Here is a 27,826-nt window from a genome sequence, read left to right on the forward strand (position 1 = left end):
GGCGGAGGAGCCGCGTAAACCGGTGCCGGAACCGGTATAGACATCGGCGGCGGTACTAGAGTAGTCGGGTTCGACGGTGGAAGAGGAATGGCTGCCGGGAGAGTCACCGATGGCGGAGGGACGTTAGCTGGGAGGCCCGCCGGTGCGTGTATCGCAGGCGCTTCAATACCTTCCGGAGCATGGGTCGGCGGGACCCAAGGGTTTGGGTCGACTGTTGGCCCGTACCCCGGAGGCGGAGTAGAGTTCGAGGAGGTGCGGTTTGGAGCTCTGAGTAGGGCCATGAGCTCGGCCATGTCGGCAGCCATCTGATTGACCGTGCCCCTTAATGTGGAGATATCGCCTTCCAGTGCGACGATGCGGGCCGCATCCTCTGTAGAGGTGGCGGTGCTTGGGCTTCCGATGTTGGGACTGGTGGCGGGATTTCTCCCGAGTGTACCGGGGGTGCGCCTGCAGGAGTTAGTGGTGGTAGTGCTTGAGTCATGGACGGTTGATAATAGACCGGCGTCGGTGGAGTGTTCTCCTCGGAGCTAGCAAGCTGATTGTTCTGTGCCATCTTCTATTGCAGACGAGTGAGATAACGGTGTGGCGCCAGTTATGGTTACCTGTATTAACAAGTGTGTAAATATCTACGCAAACGAGTTACGTTCTAAAAATAAAAACGTGTGACATAATAAATAAGGGGATGACGTGCATGAGATGCATGGATTTGAAAACTAATGTTGTCACTCGCATTGATTCAAAAGGTTTCTAAGATACAATGCAATTAAAAACAAGCCCTAAATCGTTCTTCCACCGCGCTCAGGGTGCGAGTGACTGTTGCCGTGGAGAGTACCGATTCAGGTGAGGGCCTGGTGGAGGCGTCTATCCTAAGGGGTGCGTGGACCTCCACGGGCTCTCTTCCTGAACCTCTCCAAGGCGACATTCGCTCGTGCCAGCTCCTGTTCGCGCCTCTGCAGCTCGGCGCGGGCCTGGGCGAGCTCTCTCTGTAATTGTCGTTGATCCACAAGCTGCTCGTCTTTCTCTGCGACTTCCCGACGAAGGTGATCTCTCTCGGCCCTGAGGTTAGCAAGCTCTGCTTGAATGGCCACGTTCGGGGTGAAAGACGCTCCCGTTGGTCCGTTATCTTCAGCTCGTGGAGGGTCGGCGAGATCCTCGTGTGCTGTAGGACCCCACCGATAGAAACGGAGGACATATTCCTCGGTAGCCTGGAAATCCTGTTCTTCAAGGGTTGGATGCTCGGGGAAATACGGACGCTCGATGACCACGGTTCGCCACGCGTCCAAAACCCGTTCGATGTCTCTTTGGCGATCCACGGATGTCTGATCCTCCCGCCAAGTGTGTTCGAATTTAGCCCGTGCCGTGTCCTCGGGGACTGTCTGCAGGCTGCCAAACTGCCTCATCACTCGTGCCGGAAAATATGTGGTGGACCCCGCATGACTCACGAGTGGTACTCCGTTAAAATCAGGGCACCTAAGGGCTGCGGGTCCGGGTGGCATCCACGCGGCTCGCCACTTAAAGCCCCTAGGTGGTATTTCGCGAAAAATCTTGATCCACTCGGAAACCTTGCATTCTTCCACACGTATCAGAGATAATAACTGCGAAATGATCGACCCCGAGCGACTGAAAAACAGGACTGGCCTCACGAGACCGAAGGGGTTTGCATGACTTTGAAGCCACATTTGTAAGAGGATTGGGGACCCTCTCAACCTACGATCAGCTGTTCGTGTGATGCGGTCGAGGGACCGGATAGTCTCGGCCACTAGGCCTACCTCATACTCGCGGCCTCCAACCACTTGGAGGACGACGCTAGCTAAGGTTGCGTCTATACGATCAACTGCGCGAGGGAATAAAAGAGTCCCAAAAATCAAAAGTAAAACTGCATGACACAAATTCTTTTGGAAAAGATCCCCTTGGACCATGCGTGATTGTGAATCGATAAAACGGAGTAGCTTCGCAGTTATTATCTCTGTACCGCCGGAATATGCGAGTTCGGCCTGCAGCGAAGACCTTTGCACCCTGAGTAGGCGCGAAACTAGAACTGGTCGAGTAGTTTGGAAATTAGGCTCCATAATTCCGTGAGTGACTGTGGTCCGGCCGATGAGGGTCCTATACTCCTCAATAGTGGGCGCGAGCTCGGTGCCCTGGATGTTGAAGACGGCGTGTGCTGGATCCCAAAACGTTACAGCAGCTCCGAGAAAATTCCAGTATACCCGACGAGCGGACAACAGAGGTACATCTCCGACGAAGGTGGTGATGTAGTCCTGATCAATTCGGCGCAGACTTATCCATATGCGGTTGATTTCGTCCAGTGGTGGTGTGATCCTGTCGAGGCGCGGAAAGGAGGCCGGGCGCGACATCCCTTACCAAGATGAAAGGAAAATCGACTTAGGACTCATCAATGCGAGTGACACCCTAATTTTGAAAATTATATGATGTATGCATGCGGAAATGTAAATGCCCACGGCTTAATTGAATTACAAGGTGTATGTACATGTCTCTCGAAATTGGAAAAGACTCAAATGGCGCGCAGGCCGACTCAATGGACTGTCGTTGAAGCCGAGTTGGAGGATGGCATGAAGCTCCTGCAGAATGCATGGTTTTAGTGCTACAGGGACCGTGCTACGTAAGGATGGGGGCTTTCGACTCAAGGGTGTTAATTCCTTGAAACCGAGCGGGATTCTTTTCAAGGCCTAAACGGCAGTCGAACTGCGCGCCGTACCCCTACTTCGAACCCCTATCTAACCTATGCTCCTATTACCGGTCGTGAGACGCGACCCATAGGTACCTAGAAGCTAGTATGATATGCAATGCATGTGCGGGAAATAAAAGTGCGTTAAGTGGATAAGCGGGAAATGCGGAAAGCGGTAAATAAACAAGCAAACAAAGCAAGCGGGAACGAGCCCGAACCCTCTAAGTGTCCCCAGCGGAGTCGCCAAGCTGTGCGCACCCGAATTTCATCTCGTCGGGGCACGCGTGCGCGCGCCTATGCAACGCGGCTTGGGAGTGTCCACCTTCCCGGGGACGCGCGACGGACGCACGTGAGAAGGAGTCGCCACTTGCCATTTTACGACCCGAAGGTCGAGGGCCGGCAAGTTACCCGGGTCTAGGGGTACGGGGTACACCTAATTGCTAAGGCATATGGTCTGCGAAACCCGAAGTTCCGAATTCGGGGGTTCTGTTACATGCGAGCCTATATCTCGCATGCCCTATCGGTACTCTAGCTTGTCTAGGCTTGCCATTTTAATTTAATTACCGCTTAATTAGGTTCCGCTCATCTTACGCGTTTTGACACCGTAAATTCGAAGGAACACTCCGACCGTCCACTCTCCAACCGGGATTCTTACATGAATAAATGTACAACATAAATCCTTACATTGTCCTCTCAAATAAATAAAATACAAATTACAGCAACTGAATCCCGGTCGAATCGCGTTCGGTTATTATTCCACTCGTGCTCACCGTGTGGTTTGAAAAGACCGGAATTGAAATTAAGATGCGCTCAGTGTTAGGGGGGGTAGACCCCGTGATCTACGGTGGGGCGTTGGATCCCCTATGGGTCGCATCCTAAGGGATCGAGCTCGATCCGCATAACAAAACAAGTGCAAGAATGTAACAAAACGGGCATAAATAAGCAAACAACGGGATTTTGTTATTGCCGAATTTACGTGAATTAACCGATTATTAACCGGGGTATCTTGGCATACAAATCCTACCCTAAAACAAACAAAGTAGGTACAAGGTGTGAATCGATCAAGGATCGCCTCGGGAAGGTATTTCGCATTTGGCATTATTTTATGAGGACCTGACGTACGTGACGTCTGTTGTCAAGCCTTGTGTTTGTGGGTTATTTTTAGGGTTGTTCTATGTTGTGACACTACGGTTGTTACAGGTTATTACCAAACATTGATTCCGCCTGTACATCCTAAAACCTAGTGCCTATCCCACTATTGCCCATTTTGTCTTAGCCGAGTATACAATTAATTCGGTATTTGTATTTTGAGCTAATCCACCCGAACTAACTACCCGAGACTATGCTAGAATAACAAAAACTTATCGGTCGGATAGGGCGGGCTATGCAGATGAACCTGCGCCTAGATAGGTAGCCCATCCCTACCCTGATACCGCATGTTTCTCTTATTCTAACCCTAGGGGGGGTGTCGCTAGGTTGCAAATAAACGATTTTGCCCTTGAGATAAAAATTGTTTTCGGGAAAGAGAGATTACGCGGTGCGGGCCACCTCGGCTTGTGACCGGCGCTAACCGATCCCTGGACCTTCCAGGGTTGTCAAGAACCCTAAAAGAGCCAAAAGATCGGTTAATCTATCCGGAAGTGATCTAAGAAGAACTTCCACGTCCAGACCTGAGTTTCCTGAAATCAGGTGAGGCCTCGAGTCAAGACGCGCAAGTCCTTCCTAGACATTCATGTCACATCGAACTACGCGTCTCGAGTTTTATAAAATTTGCAAGTTTTGAGAAGGGCACCAACGCATGTTTGCAACCTATCGATGCGTGTTACCGGTTTATTACCAATTCGTACAAAATTATTAGGGCCAAGTGAATTAATTAATCGTATGAACGTCCAATTACCCCGTTAGTGAAATTATTGATTAAATTAATTAATGTTTTGCCAAATGCTCTAAATATTCGGGTTTCGAACCGTCGAGCCGATCATTGATGGATCGTCCGATGCGAATCCTAATTCCCGATCGCCTTAGGATTTAAAAATTAATTTTAAGTCGAGTTTGCATGATTAACCCGATTCATGAGAGGTTTCGATTTAAACGATAAAGCATTTTAGCACGGATCATGAATACATTATCATGTCAAGCACAACGAGCATGCAAATTTACACAATCGGTGCCGCCATGGTCGTGATGAACACATACAAGCACACGCAAACATAATGTTGAAAATTGATAAAAACGACACCGACTCATGCGAGCAAAAATCATGCAAAGAGCACGCATCATCACGTTGTATGCAAAATAATTACAAGGATAAAATATTTAAACGGGGCACACACGTTGTCAATCGGGGATCCAAGTAAGTAGGGGTTGGATATCTTAAAAATGTCCAGGGACTGATTCGAATAATTTTAAAAGAACAAGGACTGATTTAAAAATTCGCATAAAGTTTCGGGGACTGATTTGAAAATTCTGAAAAATTGGGGACTGTGTAAGAATTACTGAAAATATCCCCAGGACTCCTTTGGAATGAATCTGAAAGTCCGGGCTGATCTGTAAATAAAAATGCCCCAAGGACTGAATTGAAACGACACGAAAAGTTCCGGAACGGATTTTTTAGAAAATTCTGGAAATTTCGAGGACTGATCTGGAAGTATCAAAATGACCGGGACTTGAACCGAAATAATTCAAAATTTAGGGCTGATCTGAAAAAGGCGAAAATGACCCCGGGACTAAATTGAAACAACTTGAAAAGTTCCTTGGAGTGCTTGAAAAATTCGAAAAATTCCAGGACTGAATGGGAAATGGTACAAATGACTGGGACTTGGCTGAAAGGAATTTTAAAATTTGGGACAGATCTAGAAAAATAAAAATGCGTCCTCTGGACTGAAATGAGACAAAATGAAAAGTTCGTAAAATCGGGTTCGCAACAAATCCGATCACCCGCACGACCCAATAATGCTCATTTCACATCATATTCGTCCAAGCAAGCATTAATATTCAGAATCGGAGCCCTAAACATGCCACTAAGTCGGAGATTTACCTAGTTCGGGAAGTTGAGGGGTGATTCTGTAAATAAAAAAAATAAAAAAAATTAAGAATTCGCCGGGGAGTTGGGCTGCTGAGGGAGAATTGGGCCGGACTGGGCCCTCGAGATTTGGACTGGGCCGATTGGGTTGTTGGGTGCTGGACTGGGCCGTCGGTGGGTCAGGCCGTGCCGGACGGGATTGCTGCTGGGCCGGGCTGGACGGCTACCGCTGGGTCGGACCGAATGGCTGGGCTGCTGGGCGGTTGGGCGGCTACCTGTGCTGGCCCGGAGAGGAGGAGCCGACGGTTAGCAAAAATAATGAAACGAAAGAGAAGAAGGGAGGCGGTTCGGGGCGGCTCGGGTGGCAGCTCGAGTGAGCTGAGGGCCGAACGGGGAGCTGAGGGAGCCGAGGTGAGGAAAAGCCGGAGAATGTGCGGAGGGAGGCGTGAGAACCGGGATCCGAATTGCGGGGGTTCGAGATCAGGAGCTGCGAGCGTCCGGACCGAACGGGCTCCGGGTTTCCGCGAAAAATCGAGCTGCGGGCCGTGAGCTATGGGAGACCGTGTGTGAGTTGAGGGATTTTTTTCGTGAACTCCTGGCCGAATTGTGAGCTGCCGAGAGAGAGAGAGAGAGAGCCCCCGTTCCTCAGAAAAATCGAGCTCCTCCTTTAAAGCTCGAGCTGAGAGTGAAAAATAATGCCCATCCTCCCGAGAGCCGATCCCCGTTCGAGCTGAGGGTCCTTCCCTTTTTTCCGTGAGTTCCGGTTTTTTTTTTTTTTCTAAAAAAAAACCAAGAGAGAGAGAGAGAGATGGCGTTACGTGTCGAAAATCGTTGGCGTGTTCAGAGGGCTTGGCGTGTGGCAGGCCTCTGACGCCGTGCAGTCACGGGCTCGGGTTCATCGCCGTCTGGGTGCAGAAAGAGAAAAGGAAAAAGAAAGAAACAAAAAGAAAAGAAAGGAAAGAAGAACAAGGAAGAAGAAGAACAGGAGGAAGAATGATGAGAAGTCAGGCAACGGTCAGAAGTCGTCTGACTTCTGACCGGCTCTGACTTTTGACTTCTTTTTTTTTTTTTTTTTGAATTTCAAAATCGACGGGCGTACGAATTTAAAATCTCGTCTTCTTGATCGGACGCCGAAAATAATTCGAGACCGCCATCACGCTCCGAAAAATTTGATGATCGATATTATGCGATGAAAATATTTTCAATCTCGAATTTTGTCTCGAATTTTAAAAATTGACGTCGATGTACGCGAAATTCAAAAACGTCCCCAAATAGTATTATTTTTGAAAAATTATAAAATTGGTGTTAAATCAAGAAAATATCATTTTCAAAAAGTCGTGAATACTCAAGTAGTTAATTGAAAATACTTCCCTCACGGGTAGCAAAAACGACGATTCTGCCCCTCTGAATCCGGTGGACCAAAATTGGGTGCTGACACACCCCAAACAAAAATGTAGAAACTTAAAAATTTATCGTCAAGGAAGCCATCTTATAACAAAATATCAACAAAAAAAGAAAAAAAGCTTTTCTTTTTCTAAGTGCACGAATTAAGGTCGGTAGAAGTAGGATACAAGAAGTCGACGACAAGTGCACCCAGTACCTATAAAACAAAAACCATGGCTTACCACTTTGCGAAGTTTTTATGGATTATAAGGGTGAGATTTTTGTCAAATTGACTAATCTAACCATCTGGGAGAAATAATATACTCTTTAAAAATATATTTGGCTTAAACTTTTTCGATCACAAGAAAGGTTTATAAATTTAGTAAAGATACCAGGAAAGAAAAATATAAGGGCATGAAAATCGCATATGCAAGAATTAAATTTGAAAGCAGATGTCATTATAATACATTCATTTTCTCGTTTTTGACAGAAAATTGACAAAGAAAAGCACACAACACCATTATTATCACTTAAACAGGCATTTTGCCTTCTAAAAGAAAGAGCATTTTGCCTAGCAATTGGTGGGCAATTGGGCATAGTTAAGGAATCTCTCGATTTGTAAGGCTAAAGAGAAAAACTAACCATGTTGTAGGTATAAAGTTCAATGAGCGGTATAATATAACTGTTGTTTCGTCGCGAAAAAATGATGTAGACACACTGTAAAAAGGCATAATTGAACGTATAAGAATAAATTAATTGCGCAAAAGTACCAAACTAAATGTGCGAGTAACCCTCCTGTAAAAAAAAATCCCATTGAGTTTCCGAATGAAGGGTAAGAGCATTTCGCAAGAATGATTATATAAATTTGAGGAATTTGGATACATGTGTATAACAGACATCAAATACAATAAGAGATGAAAATGGAGATCGGCGTATCTTGAATGAACATTGATCGTAAAGCTGGTAAAAGATAGTATTAGGAAAAAAAAAAAGGGTAATGCATTCATGGCGGTAGGCGAGAAGGAAAGAGAGAGTGCGACAGTATACGTGGGGTGAGAGGAAAGGACAGGTTCTTCAATTGGCGGTTATAAGATTTGTATCTATTAGAAAGGTGTCTGCTGGAGAAAAAAACAGTATGGTGGCCTTTCGGAATATGATTAGTGCACGATTCACCCAATATATATATATAGTGCATGGATCTTTTATGTACGGAAATATATATTTTTCTAAGTGATAAAACTAACTACAGCACCTTTCCTAAAATGTCTCACGGCCCAAACGATATTATTTGACCACATCATGGTAACCAAGAAATTTATAATTAATGATGTACATACTTTGTAATTGATTAATTCAATTACTAATTATAAAAAATAACCAAATAAATTATAACTGTTTCCAAATTTCAAATTTTTGTCCTCATTAATAAGGGCAGACTAATCCTGCATGTCGTCCTCCTCGAAGAGAAAAACCAGCGGCGGTGGCATAACAAAAATCGAGAATCTGCATTCATAAGTGGAAAAACAATTGGATCATAAGTAACTTTTGACGAAATTCTGAAAAAAAAAATTTTCATTGATTTGAAAAATTAAAGAGAAAGGAAAAATATTCTTGCATATATTCATCATGCATGATGAATACGATCAGTGTAATGGGTTCTATATTAAGGGTGAATAATATATTGAAACCATACAGTTTTGACAAATGAAGCTGAATCGGCATAATAACCACTTAAAACTTAAAAGAATACCAATGGAAGACAGATGTGATTGGACATGAGAACTTTATTATGAGGAAGGGTAGTTATGAAATTTGGAAAAAGAAAAAGGGCATTTTTGGAATGTAAATGTGGAGAAACATCCAAATCAGCTTCACACTTTTAATATATAGAAGTAGATTTAAAACTTTTAGCATCATATTATACGCCATTTTTTGCATTTTCATGTTTGATCATCATTCTTTTTGTTCCCACCAACTGTAGGAAGAAATTGCTGTCAAAATTCAATAAAGTTTATTCATAATTTATCTAGGAATGTATGGGATTTCATGTTTAATACTTCATAGTGTAGCAAACATACTATAAGACAGAATGTTTAAACATTTTGGGACAACAAACGTACATGTGATGAAGGGCTAACTCAGTTGAGGTAGATGTAAGGCAATGAAATGAAAATGGATGCTAAATAGAAAGACCAACTAATATATATATATATATATAGTGAAAATGTACGATCAAAAGTCACAAGTCGAAAAGGTGAGAGAAAAAGTCTGAAGAATACGGGAGTATTTTTGAAATATTGAAAATTGAAGAAATTTCTTGTTCTTTTATATATAGTATATAGATAATTATATGAAATGCATGCTGAAGATGAATGCAGATCAAACCATGCGATTGTCCATGTTATTAACCCCTAAAAGTACAAACGTCCATTCAATTGAACCGAATTACATTGACTATTGACCTGTATATATTTACATAGTAGGGCCGAACCGCTCTGTGTGGCGAGGCTGAAATTACTTCGACCTGTAATATTATAATTCTAATTTATGCAATGTTTGATATGACATGTAATGTCAATTGTTTATTGTTAATAATTAGAAAACCATTTTTTTAGTACAATTAATATGGCCCTCGGAATTATCGTCAAACATCTATTATTTTAATAAAAGTATTAAATGAGACCACATACGTATTCAATTTAATTAATTAACTTTCGAATAAATAAGAAAAAAGACTCCCAAAATAACCATCTTTCTCTTAATCAACTTCCTTCTCAAATAGTCCACAAAACTCCCCATCTTTTAGTGTCCCGCAGTTAGCTTAGAACACATATTTCGATATTAAAAAAAAGAAAAAAAAGAGCTACCTATTAGTAGTTGTCCATATTAAGCCACTTTCATTCCTATAAATTTATAAGTTAATTTCTACTTACTTTATGATTTATTATATAATTCCAAGTTATTATTAACATTAAATCAATTGTTATTTTATGATATATTCTTTTTCATTAATTTTTTTATCTTGTCACGTGTAGTGCCGGTGTGTTTTCCTCTACTTATGTGAAGGGGGAGAGAATACTTAAAGGAACAATTAATAATACAAGAAAAATAGAAATGATGATGAACATATAGAGAATACTTCATAAAAACATGCAGGAGAATACTCTTGTAGTGCAACTTGTATGGCATACGTGGCTTGTTAAACTTATTTGTCCCGTGGCTTACAAGATAGTGGAAATTGTGAGGCGAAACCCGGACCCTACTATTAAAAAGAAAAATTGTAAAAAAAAAAAGCTAAAAGTTTAAGAATTAAATTAAAGAAAGAAAAAAGACATGCTAAATTATGAAAAATTGGGACTCTCACTAGTAAAGATGGACAAATTTAATATTTTATAATTAAAAAAGACATGCTAGATTATGAAAAAGTGGGATACTCTCCATCTTGTGAAGATGGACCAATTATAATGTTTTAAGATTAAGATAAAAAATATTATCACGTGATGAACTTTGAGACAACAGCACAATTGCTTTTTATTTTTTCTTCGATTTAATAATAAATTATCTCATCTATTTTTTCTTAATCCGTCATAATAATAGTGATTTTTTTAATATAAAATTTTTTCAACTATTCATTATTTTTTTGTATTTTTTTCAATTTTGTAATTAATTCTCTCACTTAGTTTTTCTTAACAATTATTACTATCATTTTTTAATAATAATTTCTTCTAGCTATTTTGTCTTCATTTGATGAAATGGAGTAGGGTTATAATTCTACTCCGAAATCAAGCGCACATTTATTATTGAAAAATAAAAAAGAAAAGACAAAATAAGGTTAAATAGTAAATATCAGAATAAATTTTTTAAGTAAATTTTTATTAAAAAGTTAAAAGAAGAAAAAAATTATATTTATCTCCCCCTCTACCAAATAGGGTTGGATAGTAAATATTAAAATAATGTTTAGGCTACTTTTTATTTAAATGTTAAAATAAAAAAAATGTAATATTTTTATCAAAGTAAAGTTTATGTTAAAATTTATATTTAACAAAACACACTAATTATAAATCTGTGCATCGCAAGGACCTAAAAATCTAGTATATATATGTATGTTTATGTTATATATTTTTTCCTACGCATTAAACACCACTATACCTATCTAGTTTTTTTTCGGTGTGAACCATAGTATCCAAAAACCCCCAACTAATTCAGTCAAGCCGAGTCGACTCACTAAGGGGTAAAGCTCTCTCAGTGTGAATTTATGCATTCATAAGGACTCGAATCCGAAACCTTACTTAAACGGAACAAGCGTCGAACCATTTGAACAAATCCACGTTAGTATTGTACAAATCTAGTTGATCTATCATCGGGATACTAACCTCCAATGATTAACACATGTTAATTACCACCGGAAGTACAACTTCACTGACCTATATATATAAATTATACACACATATATATAACACGTGATCAACGGTTAGTCCATATATATACATACATATGCATATATTTATCCCCTTGCATTATACACCACTATAGGTATGGAGTCGATCTATCCTTAGGATACTAAAAGAAGCAGTAATTAACTCCAAATCAATGAGCATTAATTGCTTCACGAACTCTTACCAAAATAAAAAAGATAAGAAAAATATGCATGCGCTTGTTAATTATTATCTTCTATATAATTAAGCAGAAGGAGAGAAATATATATAATAATTAACAATATATATATGTATATTGGATTCCAACTGTGGAAATAAGTACAAATAGGATCTTATTTTTTTATTTTTTATTATCAAAACATGCAAAACAGAAGGGAAATCTTTTCATTTTATAGATAAAATACATAAATAGCTTTTTATTTGTGCTTTTTACTTACTAAAAACTTACCCATGTATAGTACAGCCTAACCCACACGTATCGCACTTCAACCGTAATAATTTTTCCAATATGCTTGTGGGTGGATTAATTTAAATAGAAAGAAATTAAGGGTAAGAAAAATAAGAAGAATTTGAGATAGAATTTGAAAAAGAAATAGAAAAATAATACAATAGAATGTGGGATCAGGAGGTTGAAGAGAATGCAAAATAAGTAGAGATTAACACTTGATAGGAAATAGAGATGAGAGAATAATGTCAAACGTACAATATTATCCTTTAGTTTTTCTCTTCTATTTTAAATTGCATAATATTTAAATCAAAAAATAAAGAATATTTTCGACTTTCAACTACCTGATAAATAAGGAGATAATTGTAGAATGGAACTCTCATTTAATAAATAATCTATATCTATATATAGAAAAAAAAGTCTCGACCTGAATTTTCATACCGCTACATCATCAAAAATAAAAAATGGAGCTCTCTCACGTTGTCATATCATCGATTTACATTAAGAAAATTATTATATATTCTTATAAAGGAAAGAAATATTCTCGTATAGCTTGTTTTAAATTTGATTAATTAATTATGTAATAATAAAATATATAAATTATATGTAAATAGCTAAACAGAATATATATAAGGAAAGAAAATATGCAGTAAAATATATACATCGACCAATATATAGGTTATTTATAACGGAATATATATAGATTACATAAGTATAATTGAATATATTATACACCATTAAGAAAAAGATGAGAGATGCATCTATGTTAATGTCTGTGTATTTAAAGCTTCTTTATTTAATTAGAATCTACATATCAGCATGTGTGTTTGTAAATTTTGCTTTTTTAATTCAACGTGGAGTATATATATCGCACGAAGAATCAATAAAAACCGTATAATATTATATGCATATATATCTATTCCAATTATGTTTATATTATTGAGGTATTTTAAAATATTATATTTCCTTTTATTAAATTTAGACATCTTTCTTTAGTGGACTATAAATATTTGTGTTATACTACTCGATTTGTTTGACAAGTAACAAACGGTAGTTTCTCAATTGAAGGTCGTTTCTTCTTTCCTTTTTTGCTTCTCTTTTTTTAATGAATTGTCACATGTAGATTTTCTCCTCTATGATTGAAGCTCCCAAGCCCCAATGGTAAGGGATTCGATGGACCCTATAGATTCAATAAACGATAGGTTCACGAACAATGTTGTTTCCCCCCTTTTTTTTTGTGATGAGTTGCTACATGCGGATTTTCTTCACTATATTTGACATAAATAAATGGTAGGTTTTCAAATGAAAGTTGTTTCTTCTTTTTTATTTTTGATGAACTTTCACATGCAAATTTTCTCTACTATGTTCTAAGCTCCCCAAGTCACGCGCCATATTCAAGTGATGAGGAATTTGATTGACCTCATAGATGCTATCCTACAATGAGATGACGTGTTACCTACATATGAACAATTTATACAAAAGATGATCCAATTTATATATATATATATATATATATATATATTTCTTACAAATTTTGGGCAACAACTTAAATTTTCATTAGGGTTTATGTTACAATATCGATAACTGTATTACATGAATAAAATATAGTATGAATAGTTTGATATCAATTATTTTATTATTATTTTGTTCAAATTAATTATTTTTATATAGAATTATTACATTTTTATTTATTAAGATTCCAAAAATTCCTTATTTTAATATTTAATTGTTGCACAAATACTTTTTTCATAATAATGAGATACTATATAAATATATTGAAATATTGATGTTTGATATTTTGAATTGGTTATTATTTTGTCTTATTGGATAATGTATAGGTTTGGGAAATTTTATTTTGCACTAGACATTATATCTACGATATCGAGATTTGATACGTGTGAAGTTAAAGATATATAATTCCGAATATTCACTATCCATTAAATATTGAATACAAACGGATGTTATTTCCGAGCTTCAGTGGGGCCTCCACTGGCATCGGTGAGCCAGCCGGACTGTTACCATGGCTAATTGTCATTTTATAAATTCCCACTCATTTAATGTCATCCGTGTAGATTATCACCAAAATTTAATTATGCAAGTGCTAGGATAAATCATGAAGTTCTCACTGAATACTGGAACAACCAATCATAGGTATTGGAGATGGCACTCTGTCACTCACTTGTTTTGGTACCTCAAATATATTTTTTTTTTCCTTTTTCCCGATAAGGGCCCTCAAATAAGTTAAGGCACGGAAAGAACCCCCGATGCATCTAACGCAAGGTGCTCGAAAGAATGCCCCTTGAGGCTTGAAGAGAATAAATTGGGAGAATTAGATGTAAGATGGATGAAAAAAGCTATATTTGTGAGAACTTCTTGATTATCCTATTTTCGGTTATATATCTCATTTCATTTTATTTGGGTAGATTATCATTCTAGGAGTTAATTATTTATTTGCTAACTAATGCTATGAATAATGGGATTCAAATTTAGTAAGGTCAATGTTAGTATGAGTCATGGGATTCATATGATTTTAATTATTTTGTCATACTTACTATTCTTCCCTCCGCCTATCCTGAACTAAACATTAACTACGTTTTTTTAAACACATATTGTGCGCACCCGAATCTTAATCTCTTCGGGGTGCGCATGCGCGCGCCTATCCAACGCGGCTTAGGAGTGTCCACCTTTCTGAGAACGCGCGGCGGACGCACTTGAGAAGGAGTCGCCACTTACTGTTTACGACCCGAAGGTCGAGGACCGTTGAGTAACCCGGGTCTAAGGGGACAGGGCACACCTAATTGTTAAGGCAATGGTCTGTACGGAACCGAAAATTTCGAATTCGGAGGTTCTATTACGTGCGGACCTAAATCCCACACGCCCTTTCGGTACTATAGCTTGCTAGGCTTGCTGTTTTGTTTATTTATCGAGTAAATTATGGTTGCACTTGACTCGTTTGTTTTGACACCGTAAAGTCGGTGAATTGATTAAGTTGGGCTAAAAACCTGAAAGATAAGTAGGCTTTGCACATCGGGGAATCGGTTCACTATCCTAGTGTTTACAATTCATCAGACCATGGCGGTCGACTCCCTGCGTGAACCGAGACCGCGAGTATTCGGGCTTACTCATCTCTAGGTAGCAATAGACCAACTTGACCGGTTCGACACTCGGACCTCTCGCTTGCCGATCAGGGATCCTTACAAATGAATGACTAAATGTACAGATAAAATCGTAACAATGTACACTCGAATAATTACAAAGTATAACTTAATAAAGTAAATGAATCCCGATCGGTTTGCATGGGGCCAATATTCTGCTCCGGTTCACCGTGAGATTTTGAGTGACCGACAAATGAATTAAAGCAACGCGGGCTCAAAGAGCAGGGGGTCGGGTTCGACCGAACCGACGGATAGCAAAAGAGTCGATGGACTCTCAAGACTGCCGTTGGAGAAGTCGAGCTCCGGGGCGATTGTCTAACCTCGATTCACGTACCCGATTCAAGTGTCTCCCACATAGACACTGCTTGGAGCAAGGTGGTGAGTCGGGGCTAGACCCCATTCCGCACTCGGGTTGCGCGCGCTCGATGTGTATAGGGGCGTTGGACCTAGTGATAGGCATGACTTATGGGTTCAGGTTCGAACCGCAATAAATCAACAAGTAATAACAAAAAAACAGAGAACAACTAATAGAAGCTGACGAAAACAGATGAAAATTGATAAATACAGACGAATACAGACAAGTTGTGTATTAGGCCGAATTTGAGTGATTTAATCAATTATTAACCGGGGTTATTTGGCAAACAAGTGATCTACCCTAGGCAAGCAAATTGATGTACTAGTATGCGGTTCTAGGCCAACTATGTGCGTGGGTTTGTTTTAAGACTTTATTAAGTTAGTGACACTACGATTTCACTGAATAGACCAAACTCGTGTTTTGACTTTAGATTTGGAACTTAGAGTTTCACCTAACAATTATCTAATGTTTGATTAAGTCAAGTGAATGATTAATCCATTTTTACGTGTTTTGTGACAGAAATAACAATGTTAACTACTGAATCTACAGTAAGATGATAGAAACACCGAAAGTGGATGAGACAGGCCATGCGAATGAGACTCACACCCGAACGGACTGCTCATTCCTACCCATAGATCAAGGTGTTTCGATCTCCTTAACGCCTAGAATGTCGGCGAATCACAAAACAACGGTTATGCCCTTTGGTTTGCGAAATGTGTAAAAGTTGATGAAAAAATTTAGATCACGTGACAGGAAGGGGTCTAAAGGGGACTTGTGTGCTTCGACTTGAACCGTTTCAAATTGGGCCCGAATTCAAGTCAAAGTGCGCAAGTCCACCCTAGACCTTGACTCTATTCGCGTTACGCGACTTGGTGTTTTGAAATTGTGAGTTTTTTTTTAAAAGGGCATTTTCATTGGTTCCTGATTCGTCAACGCGCCTACAAATTGATAGCTGATTCATATAGTTTTATTTAAGCCAAATGATTTAATTAACCGAATGATACGTCCCATTTCCCGTATGTGGAGTGGTTTAGTGATTGAGGCCTTAAACCTCAATTGTTATGGATCAATGAAATGATTGTTCGATATTAACGCACCTAACATACAAATTAACGTGAAACTAATGATTAAATGGAAAATGTGATTACAATCAATTCCAAGAATTGGTTTTAAAGCGATAGATGAGGCCATCTCCGACCAGAGGGAGGTCAAGAGGAATTCGGCCACTCTCTAAGGAGGAAGCCGAAAACCTCCTTGACCCGGCTTAAGTCATGGATTGTCTCCCGTATCGGTTTCGACCATTTCATGCATGCATAAAATATCAAACACGATAACAACGCACATTTTTACATAGCCGGGGCTGCCATGATCTTAGAAACACAATCAAGCATACAAACAAGCACAAACACGATATTTAAAGGAATCGATAAAATGACACCGAGTCATGGGAAGCGGAAAAATGTAAAAACTCGAAAAACGACTTAAGTCGGGGGAAGGAGGCCATCCATGGCCCGAGGAAGCCAAGAGGGGCTCTCGGCAACTTCCCTTGGAGTGAGGCTGCTCGAGCCAATACGGTCTCCTCAACTTCAATTCAAGTATTTTCCCGACATGCTAGCATTTTATACGATGGAGACATGTATAATATGGCATAAAAATGTAAACTCGCATGCTAATAGATCATGGACCGCCTTATCGCCCCACAAATGCGAAGGAAACGTAAAAGACCTAACTTCTCTAAGTCGGAAATGGTTATACCTAGCCCCGGGATGCGGAAAAAGTCAAGAATGGTTGAAAAAATGAGTTCGGGAAGTCGGTTCTGCCCCCTAGAACGAACAAACCCGAATTAGTGAAGTTGGGTTGGCTGGCTGACCCGACTAGCAGTTCGATTTTTCGGGGCTGTATCGGTTTATTAGGGTGGCCTTTTCATGTGGGGTCGGTTGCGTTGGATTCCCAACAGACTAAGGATCACGCCTGCGCTGGTTTCGTGAAGATTGCACATGTAGATTTTCTGAAAATCAAAAGCAAAGTCGGATCAGTAAAAAAATGACAGACCCAGTCGGGGCGAAATAGACCCGACTAGCACCCGATGAAGAAACGGATCTACAGGAGGATCTCGGTGGTCTTTTGATGCAAGGTCGGTGGCATTGGACTCCTAACTAACTGAGGATCACGCCTGTGGTGGTTTCGTGAAGATTGCACACGTAGATTTTCGAGAAATCAAAAGTAAAGTCGGATCAATAAAAAATGACAGACCTAGTCGGGGTGAAACAGACCCGACTGGCACCCGATGAAAAAACGGATCTACGGGATGCTCCCGGTGGTCTTTTGATGCAAGGTCGGTCGCATTGGACTCCTAATTGACTGAGGATCACGCCTATCATGGTTTCGTGAAGATTGTACGCGTAGATTTTCTGAAAATCAAAAGTAAAGTCGGATCAGTAAAAAATGACAGACCCAGTCGGGGCAAAATAGACTCGACTGGCGCCCGATGAAGAAACGAATATACAGGAGGCTCCCGGTGGTCTTTTGATGCAAAGTCGGTGGCTCCTAACTCCTAAGAGACCCGGAGGTGGCTGTAGTGGTCGTTTTATGAGAAGTGACTCGGGTTGTCCCGATCTGCAAGAAAAGTGAAGAATGTCAAAAAATGTACAGACCTGACTGGGCGGAATTGTCCTGACTGAGCAGGTCGGAAAGAAACGGCTCTCTCGGAGGCTTCCTATGGTATTTCGCTACAAGGTTGGCGGCGTTGGACTCCTAACTGACCAAGGATCGTACCTGTGGTAGTTTCTTGAGGATTGCATGCCTAGATTTTCCTAGAAGATGCAAGGAAAATCGATTAAAACTGGAAAAAAAATCTGCGAAGGGAGAAATGAGAGAAATGGCGGTTGTGCTCGGATGCGTGGCTCTCGGGCTGTGACTACTTCGTCACAGGGGAGAGTGAGGGTTGTAAAGAACCCCTAAAGAGTGATGGCATGACTCGCCATAGTCGTGGGAAGGAGGAAACGCCGGATGAATCCAACTAGGTCCCGGGGAGCACCTAGGAGACCGATTCTGTGCTGGAGCAAAGCGGGCTACTGGACACTTCAAACTAAAAAACTAAGCTCGGAAATGGACTCGGGGGGTCGAATACATGTAGGATATGAAGTTTGGTCAAATTTGGTTTGAGTTGAATGGCGGTCGCCGAAAAACGGTTGAGTTTTCGGGCAAACCGGCCTTGTATCCGGGCTGAGGAGGGGCTGGACATCCAGCTGCTAATGAAGGGAGTTGAGAGGCTTTGGGAGGTTCTCTTAGAGTGAGAAAGCTTGAAAGAGAAAGGGAATTGAGTTGTAATTAAGGTTAATGATGCAAGAGCATATAAAGGTGAACTTAATGACAAGATTGAGAGAAGTTAAGTGTAATTAGAGTGTGCTTAGGGCATCCGAATTTTTGGAGGGAAGATTAGGGAGGGGAAGTTTTCTTGTTGAGTGTGGGGAAAGGAAGAGAAGGGAAATGAGAGTTGATGGATGGAAGGATGGATGAAAAGTGTGTAAGAGATATTTTAAAATGTATGGTGGAGGTTCATTTGGCTCAACTCTGGAGTAGAGCCATGCTTGCGGCTTGGCTTGACTAGCTCAAGGATCCCACTTGACTAGGAAGAAAGCCGGAAGAAGTTCAGGGCTCGATTGATCGTGCGTTCGATTTCCGTGGTTCGCTTGAACGACGAATTATCAATGTGCGCACGAATACGGTTTTAATGAGCCTAATATTGACATGCTTCTTGTAAGCGAATGCTCGGGTGACTCGGGAACTCGAAAGTCGGTTTTGCTTCGTTTGGATGATCGGAGCGAAGTTGTCCGCTTCTGACGCCTATTTGCACTTCTGCGTGTTGTAAGGCTCGCACCGGTGTATTTTTCGCATTGAGCGGAACGGTTTACTCGTCGACCCCGGCTGAAGATCGATAACCGAAGATGACCTAGGAATCCGCGAACGGGGTTCTCTCAGTGTTTCCCAAGTGTTATGATGTGTTCAGAGACCACTGTGATCTCCGTTTGTCAGAAACGAGTCCCGAAGGTTTGCTGGGAGGCGTTCGTGACCATTGAAACGTCACTCGAAAGACCGATATGATTTGCTTGGTTCGAGCCGAAATGATTTCCTAGCCCCTGGGGTTGCTGAGAGTGGATGGTGTGGAGTTCGGACGTCAACATTTCCCCAAAAAACCTCTGAGCGCAAGATTCCACGAGATTCGATATATGTGAAGTTAAAGATATATAATTCCGAATATTCACTATCCATTAAATATTGAATACAAACAGATCTTACTTCTTATGGTTTATTTTTCATAATCTATAATAATTATATACATATATCCAACTACAAGTCATAAAATATTCTGAATTGATCTTATTTTGAGCTTTTCTTACCGAGGTTCGAATCCCGCTCTTTCCATTTTTGTTGATGACTCAGTATTTTATTTATCTTTCAAATTCCAATCCTTCGAACCCTTTTTATTTTATTATTTAATTAGAGATGTACAATAAATAAAATCCGAAGAACATTGAAAAAGTTCATGGCCTATTAGAAGTAGAAGGCGCTTTGGTGGGATCCTCGAGGACAGAAAAAGATTGCAGTTGGTTTGATAATGATCGAGTAACATTGCTTCTTCTACCCAAAGATCTCCCTCCAAGCTGTACATACGACTTTCATTGAATGCGGCTTCACACAGAATTTCTATATGTATCCTTGAGATCGAGTATGGAATTCGACTCCGTGGAGCTAAGCTCCAAAATAAGGAAGAAACTGGTGTTTTCACGACTCAAAATCTCACTTATCAGATTCCACTGAGGAAGATACAATTTTTTTTAAAGAATTCACCATGATATATCTTATCCATGCATAATATCATGAAAAATTGTTACAAATTTTTTAATTCTACTTAGTATTGGTAATATATTTGAAAAAGTAGTTTTATCAATTCAAATATATACTTTCCAATTGTTTTTCTTTTCTAAAATAATATTTTAGATTATGTAATTCTAACCTGGAACCATACAAAGTTGTGAGGGGGAAATCAACCTGTATATATTAAACTTGTTTGTTATCTATTTGGCGGAATAAAAGCCATACTCCCCAACACAAATTAAATTATGACATGTAATATGATTACTATCAATATAATATAATAACATAATTATTTTAATTGAGAAAATTTGAAACATTTTCTGCGCAACGCGCAGCTTTTCAATTAGTAGTTTAAGAAGATAAGGGATGAATGGGGTCACATATGCATGAGTCTCCCATAGTATGGCAAAGTTAATTAATTAAAATACCATGACAAACACACCCCAAATTTATTGACACGTAATACCTAAAATAGTAATATTTCTCGTTACAAGGAAGACCCGTGGCTTAGTACAATAAAATAGAAATTTTAATAATAAAAGGGCAATGATACTCTCACTGATTATCGAGCTTTAAACCTTTTACTTACCAGACGAAAGCGAGCGCCACTGCACTGCACCCAGGTTTGATCTAAAACACTAATATTTGTATGATATATAAGGGAATACAACACACCCTGCACACCCCCACAAAGAGCTCTGGGGAGAGATCATCGTCATCATCAACCACAGGGAGACTAGGTTATATTACAGCTCTCTTCCTGCCATGGGAGAACACGAAGCAATCCCTGACAACACAACTCTCAAGAAGATCCTCCTAGTCCTCAGCATCATCATCCTCTCCATAGGGACAACCGGTGGGCCCCTCATCATGCGCCTCTACTTCATCCATGGTGGCAAGCGAGTTTGGCTCTCGAGCTGGCTCGAGACGGCCGGCTGGCCCATCAATATTGCTCCCCTCGCCATCTCCTACATCTATCGCCGTCGCCAATGGGCCGCCGCCACTGCAAAGGGGGCGAGCAGCGGCCTTCCTCCAAGGCCAGTCCTGATGAAGCCCTTCCTCTTCGTCGCCTCTGCCGTTGTTGGGATTCTCACTGGGCTTGACGACTACCTCTATGCCTATGGTGCTGCCAGACTCCCCGTCTCGACCTCATCCCTCATCATCGCCAGCCAGCTCGCATTCACTGCTGGCTTCGCATTCCTCCTCGTGAAGCAGAGGTTCCTCTACGGATTCAAAACCTTACAATTTAGATCATTATGACAACATGTATCATTCTCTTAACTCGTACAAGCTGGGGATATATACATGCAGGTTTACGTCGTACTCGATAAACTCGGTGTTCCTGCTGACACTGGCGGCGGTGGTGCTGGGGCTTCACGCAGGAAGTGACAGGCCGGAGGGGGAGTCGGACAGGGTTTACGCAGTGGGGTTCATGATGACTGTGGCGGCGGCGGCTTTCTATGGCTTCATACTGCCGCTGGTGGAGTTGTGCTACCAGAAGGGCAAGCAGACCATAACCTATTCGCTGGTGTTGGAGTATCAGCTTGTCATGTGCTTCTTCGCGACGGCTTTCTGCACAGTGGGCATGCTTATCAACAAAGACTTTCAGGTACATTTTATTATAAGCGCTGACGCGCTGTGTTTAATTACCATTCAAATTAATTCTCATTCGGTTCAACTAGACTCAATTTGCTCAGTCTTGACAATATCACCCAGATCATTCTGGCAAAAGTGAAGCCGTTGTTGATATATAGGGGTATGCACGGATACCGGGTATACCCGGAACCGGTCGGAACCTACCCGTTAGGGTAGGTCCGGATAGCTCGTATTGAAAATAGAGTAGGGTCCGAGTATTAAAATAAAGAATCGGTAAAAACATATTCCAATTCCGGGTATTGCATATAGGATACCAAAAACCGGAATCGGAATCGGTACCCAGACCCGGATTCACTAATTAAAAAAAAAAGCAACCTACTGAACCGAAAGTCTGAAACCAAACCTAACCAAAACACACCCCATCGTTCTCCTCTCTGTCTAAGCTCTCCAAACATAATCTTAGCTCAATTTCCCCCTTTCTCCTTCTCCTTCTCAATTTCTAATCTGAGCTCTTCAAACCTAGCCACTACCCGCTATCTTCTCCATTCCTAATGTATTGTGGATTAATCTAAATCTATGTCGACATTCTGTTTTGCGTGATTATTAATTATAAATGAAACATTATTTGGTTTTATTTAGCAGGAAAAAAAATTTACATGTTCCAACAGGGTACCCGGAACCTATGGTATAATAAAAGTTCCGGTTCCATGATTCAACAAAGTATGATCCAGTTCCAAAATCTAGGAACTTGTCCCTTACAGGGTAGGTCCGAGTACCGTGAAAAAAATAGAGTACTCGGACCCGAACACCTCTATTGATATATATATATATATATATGCACCATGTGACATATTTAAACGTAACCCAAATAGATACATAACCGGTATTACCATATGATATGTCATAAAATTCAAGAAAAAAGTTTTATTTATTTTTTCCTTACACGGTATTATATTACAGATTTATAATCAACTGTTCTGACATGTTGAACAACTGTTGGCTTATTATAAATGTCATGGCATATGTTACATAAAGTTCAATCATAATTTTTTTAAAAATAATGAAAATCCTTATTAATATTCAAACCACTTTTTATATAAAAAAAATTTTAAAACATTTTAAAAAACCGTGAAACTCGACTTTTCTAGTTCGGTCAGCCGAATAACCAAATTCTCTTTTCTATCGTATTGAGCCATAATATATTATAGGTCACTTAATTTGCAAATTGACTAATGAAACCAATTTGATAAATGCTAATTTCATTAAGAAATAAAACATATAACCAACAACGACATGACCAAAAAACTAGAAAATTCATAATTAACGAAGTTGCAAGATTCACTCCAACAACAACGTATAGTTAATAATAAACTTAGTCATCAAAAACTTGATGGGATTACACGTGCCCCTCTATTTCTTTTATTTTTGATGAATTAAGTACATTTATTAGTTATTATGATTTTTATTTCATTATATTAGATCCATGAATATTCTTTATAAAAAAATAATGGTAATAAACTCAGTAAACATCATGCCTCCTAAACAACCAAAACTAGATCCACTCTAACAACAACATAGTTAATAATAAACTCAGTAAACATCATGCCTCCCAAAAAAAGACAGACACTAGACCACTAAATAACGTAAAATAAAGGGTTGGTAATAAAAAAAAATACAAAATTTTCACATTTAAATAATTCTAACACCAACTTTTTTTCTTAACCTAAATGCACAAACTTTCGATTTGATAACAATTCTAGCACGGCATCAAATTTTTCGTTAATTTGAACGGAATCGAGATCACAGAGGGCGCCGACGACTCCAGTCGGGGGATGATGATCGGGATCGTGGCTCCACCCACAAGAATCGGAATAATCCCCAATTTGAGGGTTCTCCCGATTCCGGAAGGTGGGGGATTCGATTCTAGCCACCATCCCCCGATTGGGGTCGCCGGCGACCTCCCCCTGGTTGGGGCCGTCAGCGCCGTTTGTGGTCATGATTCCGTTCAAATTAACAAAAAATTTGACGCCGTGCTAAAATTATTATTATATCGAAAGTTTGTACTTTTTTTATTATTAATCCTAAAAGAAATAGGGTCCAATTTGGATTTTGATAAGATTAACCGAAAGCAAACCAGGTCCCAAATTTCAGGAAAAACCAAACAATCAAACCATATTTGCAGAATTTTGATTTTTAGAATTGGTCTCGATTTGATTTTTCTTTTTCTTTTTTTTTTTATCCTCTGACTGTCCATTCTCGAATTATACAAAGTTTTTCACGCACCAAAGAAGATTTTTATGTCGCACGTGTTGAATTGAGATTAATATTCCTCGCCTACGCACAGAAGTTTCCATATATGATATATGCATAAATATATGACTTAGGTTCAGACAAATGGAAGAATTTTTGCTGGTCAAAGGTTTAGCTAATATATGTATGAGAAGGGGTACTTCCAAACGCAACGGAGACAAAGGTCCAGGCTGTACAATCGTCAATCTCGTCTGCTGCTGTCAAAAACCTGTGACTCATGCGACATATGACTAATAAATTAAATGTGTCCTTGTCTTTCTTTCTTTCTCTTTTGACAATTTTGTCAGGTTTCTACAAATTAATCTTGGTTTTCTCGGTTCGTCTAGGATGACATTGTAAGACACAGTTTTGTCGATTTGTGGGTGAGAAAGCCAATGCAATCGGTCACCCCATTTTTCTAAAAAAGAAAACATTAAAAAATAGGATAAAAAAGATCGAAGAAACGACAAAGGAAGAGGAAGAAGAGGGGGGAAGTCGTGCTCGCCGGTGCCACCACCCAGCCGCTCGTTGTCGCCGAAGACCACAGAGGTCGGGCGAGGGTTTCACCCCCTCAAGCGATTGGCAACTAAAAAGTTGAGATGTCGACTAATTTGAGGGGGATGGGGTCATCGATGGCGACCACCATCAAGTTCGAGGTGACTGGTGTCCTCTGAATCCACTGGTGACATTGCACAGGTGGGTTGTGGCGCCATCGAGCAGCACCGTCATTCCCCGGCCGCCCCCTTCCTTTCCTCTGCCATTCATCTGATTCCTCCCCTTTTTTATAAATTATTTTTTATTATTAAAAATAATTTAAAGAAATGAACATTTTTAGATTTTTCTACTTTCAAATAAAAATTCATGTCCTGAAATTCGACAAATTTTAGTCCTTTTAGTAATTAATGTTAGTATTTAGACATGTTTACAAGATACTAAACGTTTAAATTATTAAATATTTAAAAACTGCACTATTTCAAATATTAATGAATTACTGAAATTATAATGGTTTTAGTAATTTTAGTTATTATGTTATTATTTGCGTGTACCTACAAAATATTGAACGTTGAATTAAAATGCTAAACTTTTTTTTGTAAATTGTAGTACTTCATGTACTATTAAAGTACTGAAATTAGAATGATTTTACTATTTTTAGTTATTACATAAATAGCATAACTAAAAGGACTAACTCAATCTAATTTCAGTATTACAATAGCACTTGAAGTATTGCAATTTTCAAGTATTTAGTATTTAAATCCAAACCTTTAGTATTTTGGGAGTACAAGTAAATACTAATATCAATAAAAAAAAGTACAAAAGTCGGCACTTCATCAGCAGTTAAAGAACTAAAAATTCTAAATACTTATTTTGATGGTTTGATCACTTAGTATTTTGAAAGTATAAATATATACTGACTTTAATAACTAAAAGTACTTAAAATTGATCTAATATATAGAGAAGGCAATGCATGCTCCGATTGGTTGGCTCGGAAAGCTTTATAATTGCCTATAGGGTCTCACATTTAGCGGTTCCCTCCTTTGGTATTGGACCACTGTTGTTTGGTGATTTTTTAAGCTCGTCTTACCGCTTCTGTAGTCAGTGATGGACCAAGGAGAGGCTGAGGGAGGCAATAACCCCCCTAGAATTTTCACATCTTAAAGAAATTTACATACAGTCATTCATATTTTAATGAAATTTCTTATATTCGCCCCTCAACTCGGGAAAACCATCATATAATTTGCCCTCTCTAGAATATCATCCCTCTTAAGTTCAAACCTTGGGTCCGTCCCTATCGGTAGTATGTAAATTATCCTTTTGTAATGGGCATTTGCCCTCGTTTCCTACCCAAAAAAAAAAACTGTTTTGCTTGGTTTGCTGCTTTTATCAAATCACCAAGACAAGGAAATTTCCTGACAATAATAAAAAGTTATAATATAGTGGTGGACACCTTTACCTGTGCTCATTTATTAGTTATTAGGATTTTTATTTTATTGTACTGAACGCATGTGCGGATGTGTCTCTGATGTAACTGAACAATGAAATTTCATGACAATAAATATGGGAGCAAGTTGTTAAACATGGCTTATTATGGGACCCATAAGATGGAAAGTTGGCTTATTAACATGGGAATCATATGATTCGATGTGGAGCAAATAAAAAACCTAGTTAGATATATATTTGATCCGGCCGCCAGTAAATCGATTGTAATTTCTTTATCCGTAGTTCTTCATTACCTTAAAAGATATATAACTAATCTCTCCGTAAAATTATTTTTTGCAGGTGATTCCAAGAGAAGCAAAGGAATTTGGCCTTGGAGAGTTCAAGTACTACATGATAATAGTTTGCAGTGCCATCATATGGCAATGCTTCTTCCTAGGAGCCATTGGAGTCATATTCTGTGCCTCGTCCTTGTCATCTGGGATTATCATCGCGGTTATGCTTCCCATGACTGAAGTTCTCGCCGTCATCTTCTTCAAGGAGAAGTTGACTGCAGAGAAAGGAGTCTCGCTCGTCCTGTCTCTTTGGGGATTCGTTTCTTACTTCTACGGAGAGATCAAGCACACCAAGAAGAGGAACCTCAACCAGAGCCAGAATCAAAAACAAAATCAACCTCCTCCTCCGGAGATGGAATTGAACAGCCAATCTCTACCTTGAAGTGTTTGCAATGCAGTTCATATTTGAAAAGTGGAATTCCATCCGGCTCATCTCTCGGTCCCTGGTGATCTGGCAATAATAGATTGTGACATATATCTCTAGAAATATAATGCTGCGTTTGGTTTATAAATAACGTTTTAAAATTAGATTTTAATTTTGAAAAAGAGTGGTATAAATGGTTATGTATGGACCTCACCTTTTGATTTTGTATGAGTTATTTGATTTTGATCTTGAAAAAGAGTGGTATAAATGGGATCCACCATTTAACTTTGTATGAGTTATTTTATTTTGTTGTGGATATAATTAAGTTAAAATGATATTTTAAAATCTTACTTTGAAACCAAACAAGGCACAAAAGATTTTGTTTAATGTTTGTTTACTAATGTTTTGTAATTCAAAGATTTCGGTTAGTTCTGCTGCTTCAGCGTAAGTGTGATTTTGAATCTGGTTTTGAAGTAATGAATGTTGATATAGCATTTAAAATAAAATAAAATATGGATTTACAATGTTATATAATATGCTCATTATTTTTCAAGAGATGCTTGCCCATCTCTCTTGAAAGCATGAAACCTTAATTCCAGTAAATACTATACGAGGGATAAAGATTGTCTCTTCCACTGTTTAAACGAATTAAAAATTTAAACCTTAATTTAAGCGTTTTGGTTATCTTTCATTACATCAAAGCATCTCTTCTCTTATACAGTCACTTATTCTGACGATTTTCATAAGGTCTTTCTCCAAAATGCTCTTCACTAGGCGAATGTGGCTAGACTTTTCTCAATGAATGTTAAAAAGAGATTGTGCTTTCAAATGAAATATTCGTGGATGAATATTTGTTTAACTACTTATTTAAAACAAATATGGATGAATAATTATTTAATTACTTATTTAAAAAATATGTTTTGATAATATTGATTATAATGAGG

General features: G+C 39.3%; 1 protein-coding gene across 1 annotated transcript; it reads left to right on the plus strand.

Moving 5' to 3' along the window:
- Nucleotides 1–21,068: 21,068 nt before the first annotated feature.
- LOC116205495 (purine permease 3-like) lies at nucleotides 21,069–27,117 on the plus strand. Its single transcript, XM_031538120.1, has 3 exons — nucleotides 21,069–21,580; nucleotides 21,675–21,972; nucleotides 26,526–27,117. The coding sequence occupies exons 1-3, from the start codon at nucleotides 21,129–21,131 to the stop codon at nucleotides 26,898–26,900; spliced, it is 1,125 nt and encodes a 374-aa protein (XP_031393980.1). The 5' UTR covers nucleotides 21,069–21,128; the 3' UTR covers nucleotides 26,901–27,117.
- The last annotated feature ends 709 nt before the right edge of the window (nucleotides 27,118–27,826 follow it).

This window comes from Punica granatum, chromosome 4 (genome assembly GCF_007655135.1).
Source record: "Punica granatum isolate Tunisia-2019 chromosome 4, ASM765513v2, whole genome shotgun sequence".
In the NCBI taxonomy this organism is placed as follows: Eukaryota; Viridiplantae; Streptophyta; class Magnoliopsida; order Myrtales; family Lythraceae; genus Punica; species Punica granatum.

Bases quoted from the DNA above. Each gene is read 5' to 3' on its own strand.
- LOC116205495 (XM_031538120.1), top strand. From the start codon at position 21,129: ATGGGAGAACACGAAGCAATCCCTGACAACACAACTCTCAAGAAGATC. The intron at 21,581-21,674 runs GTTCCTCTACGG...ATATACATGCAG, and splicing joins TTCCTCCTCGTGAAGCAGAG to GTTTACGTCGTACTCGATAA. The intron at 21,973-26,525 runs GTACATTTTATT...TATTTTTTGCAG, and splicing joins TTATCAACAAAGACTTTCAG to GTGATTCCAAGAGAAGCAAA.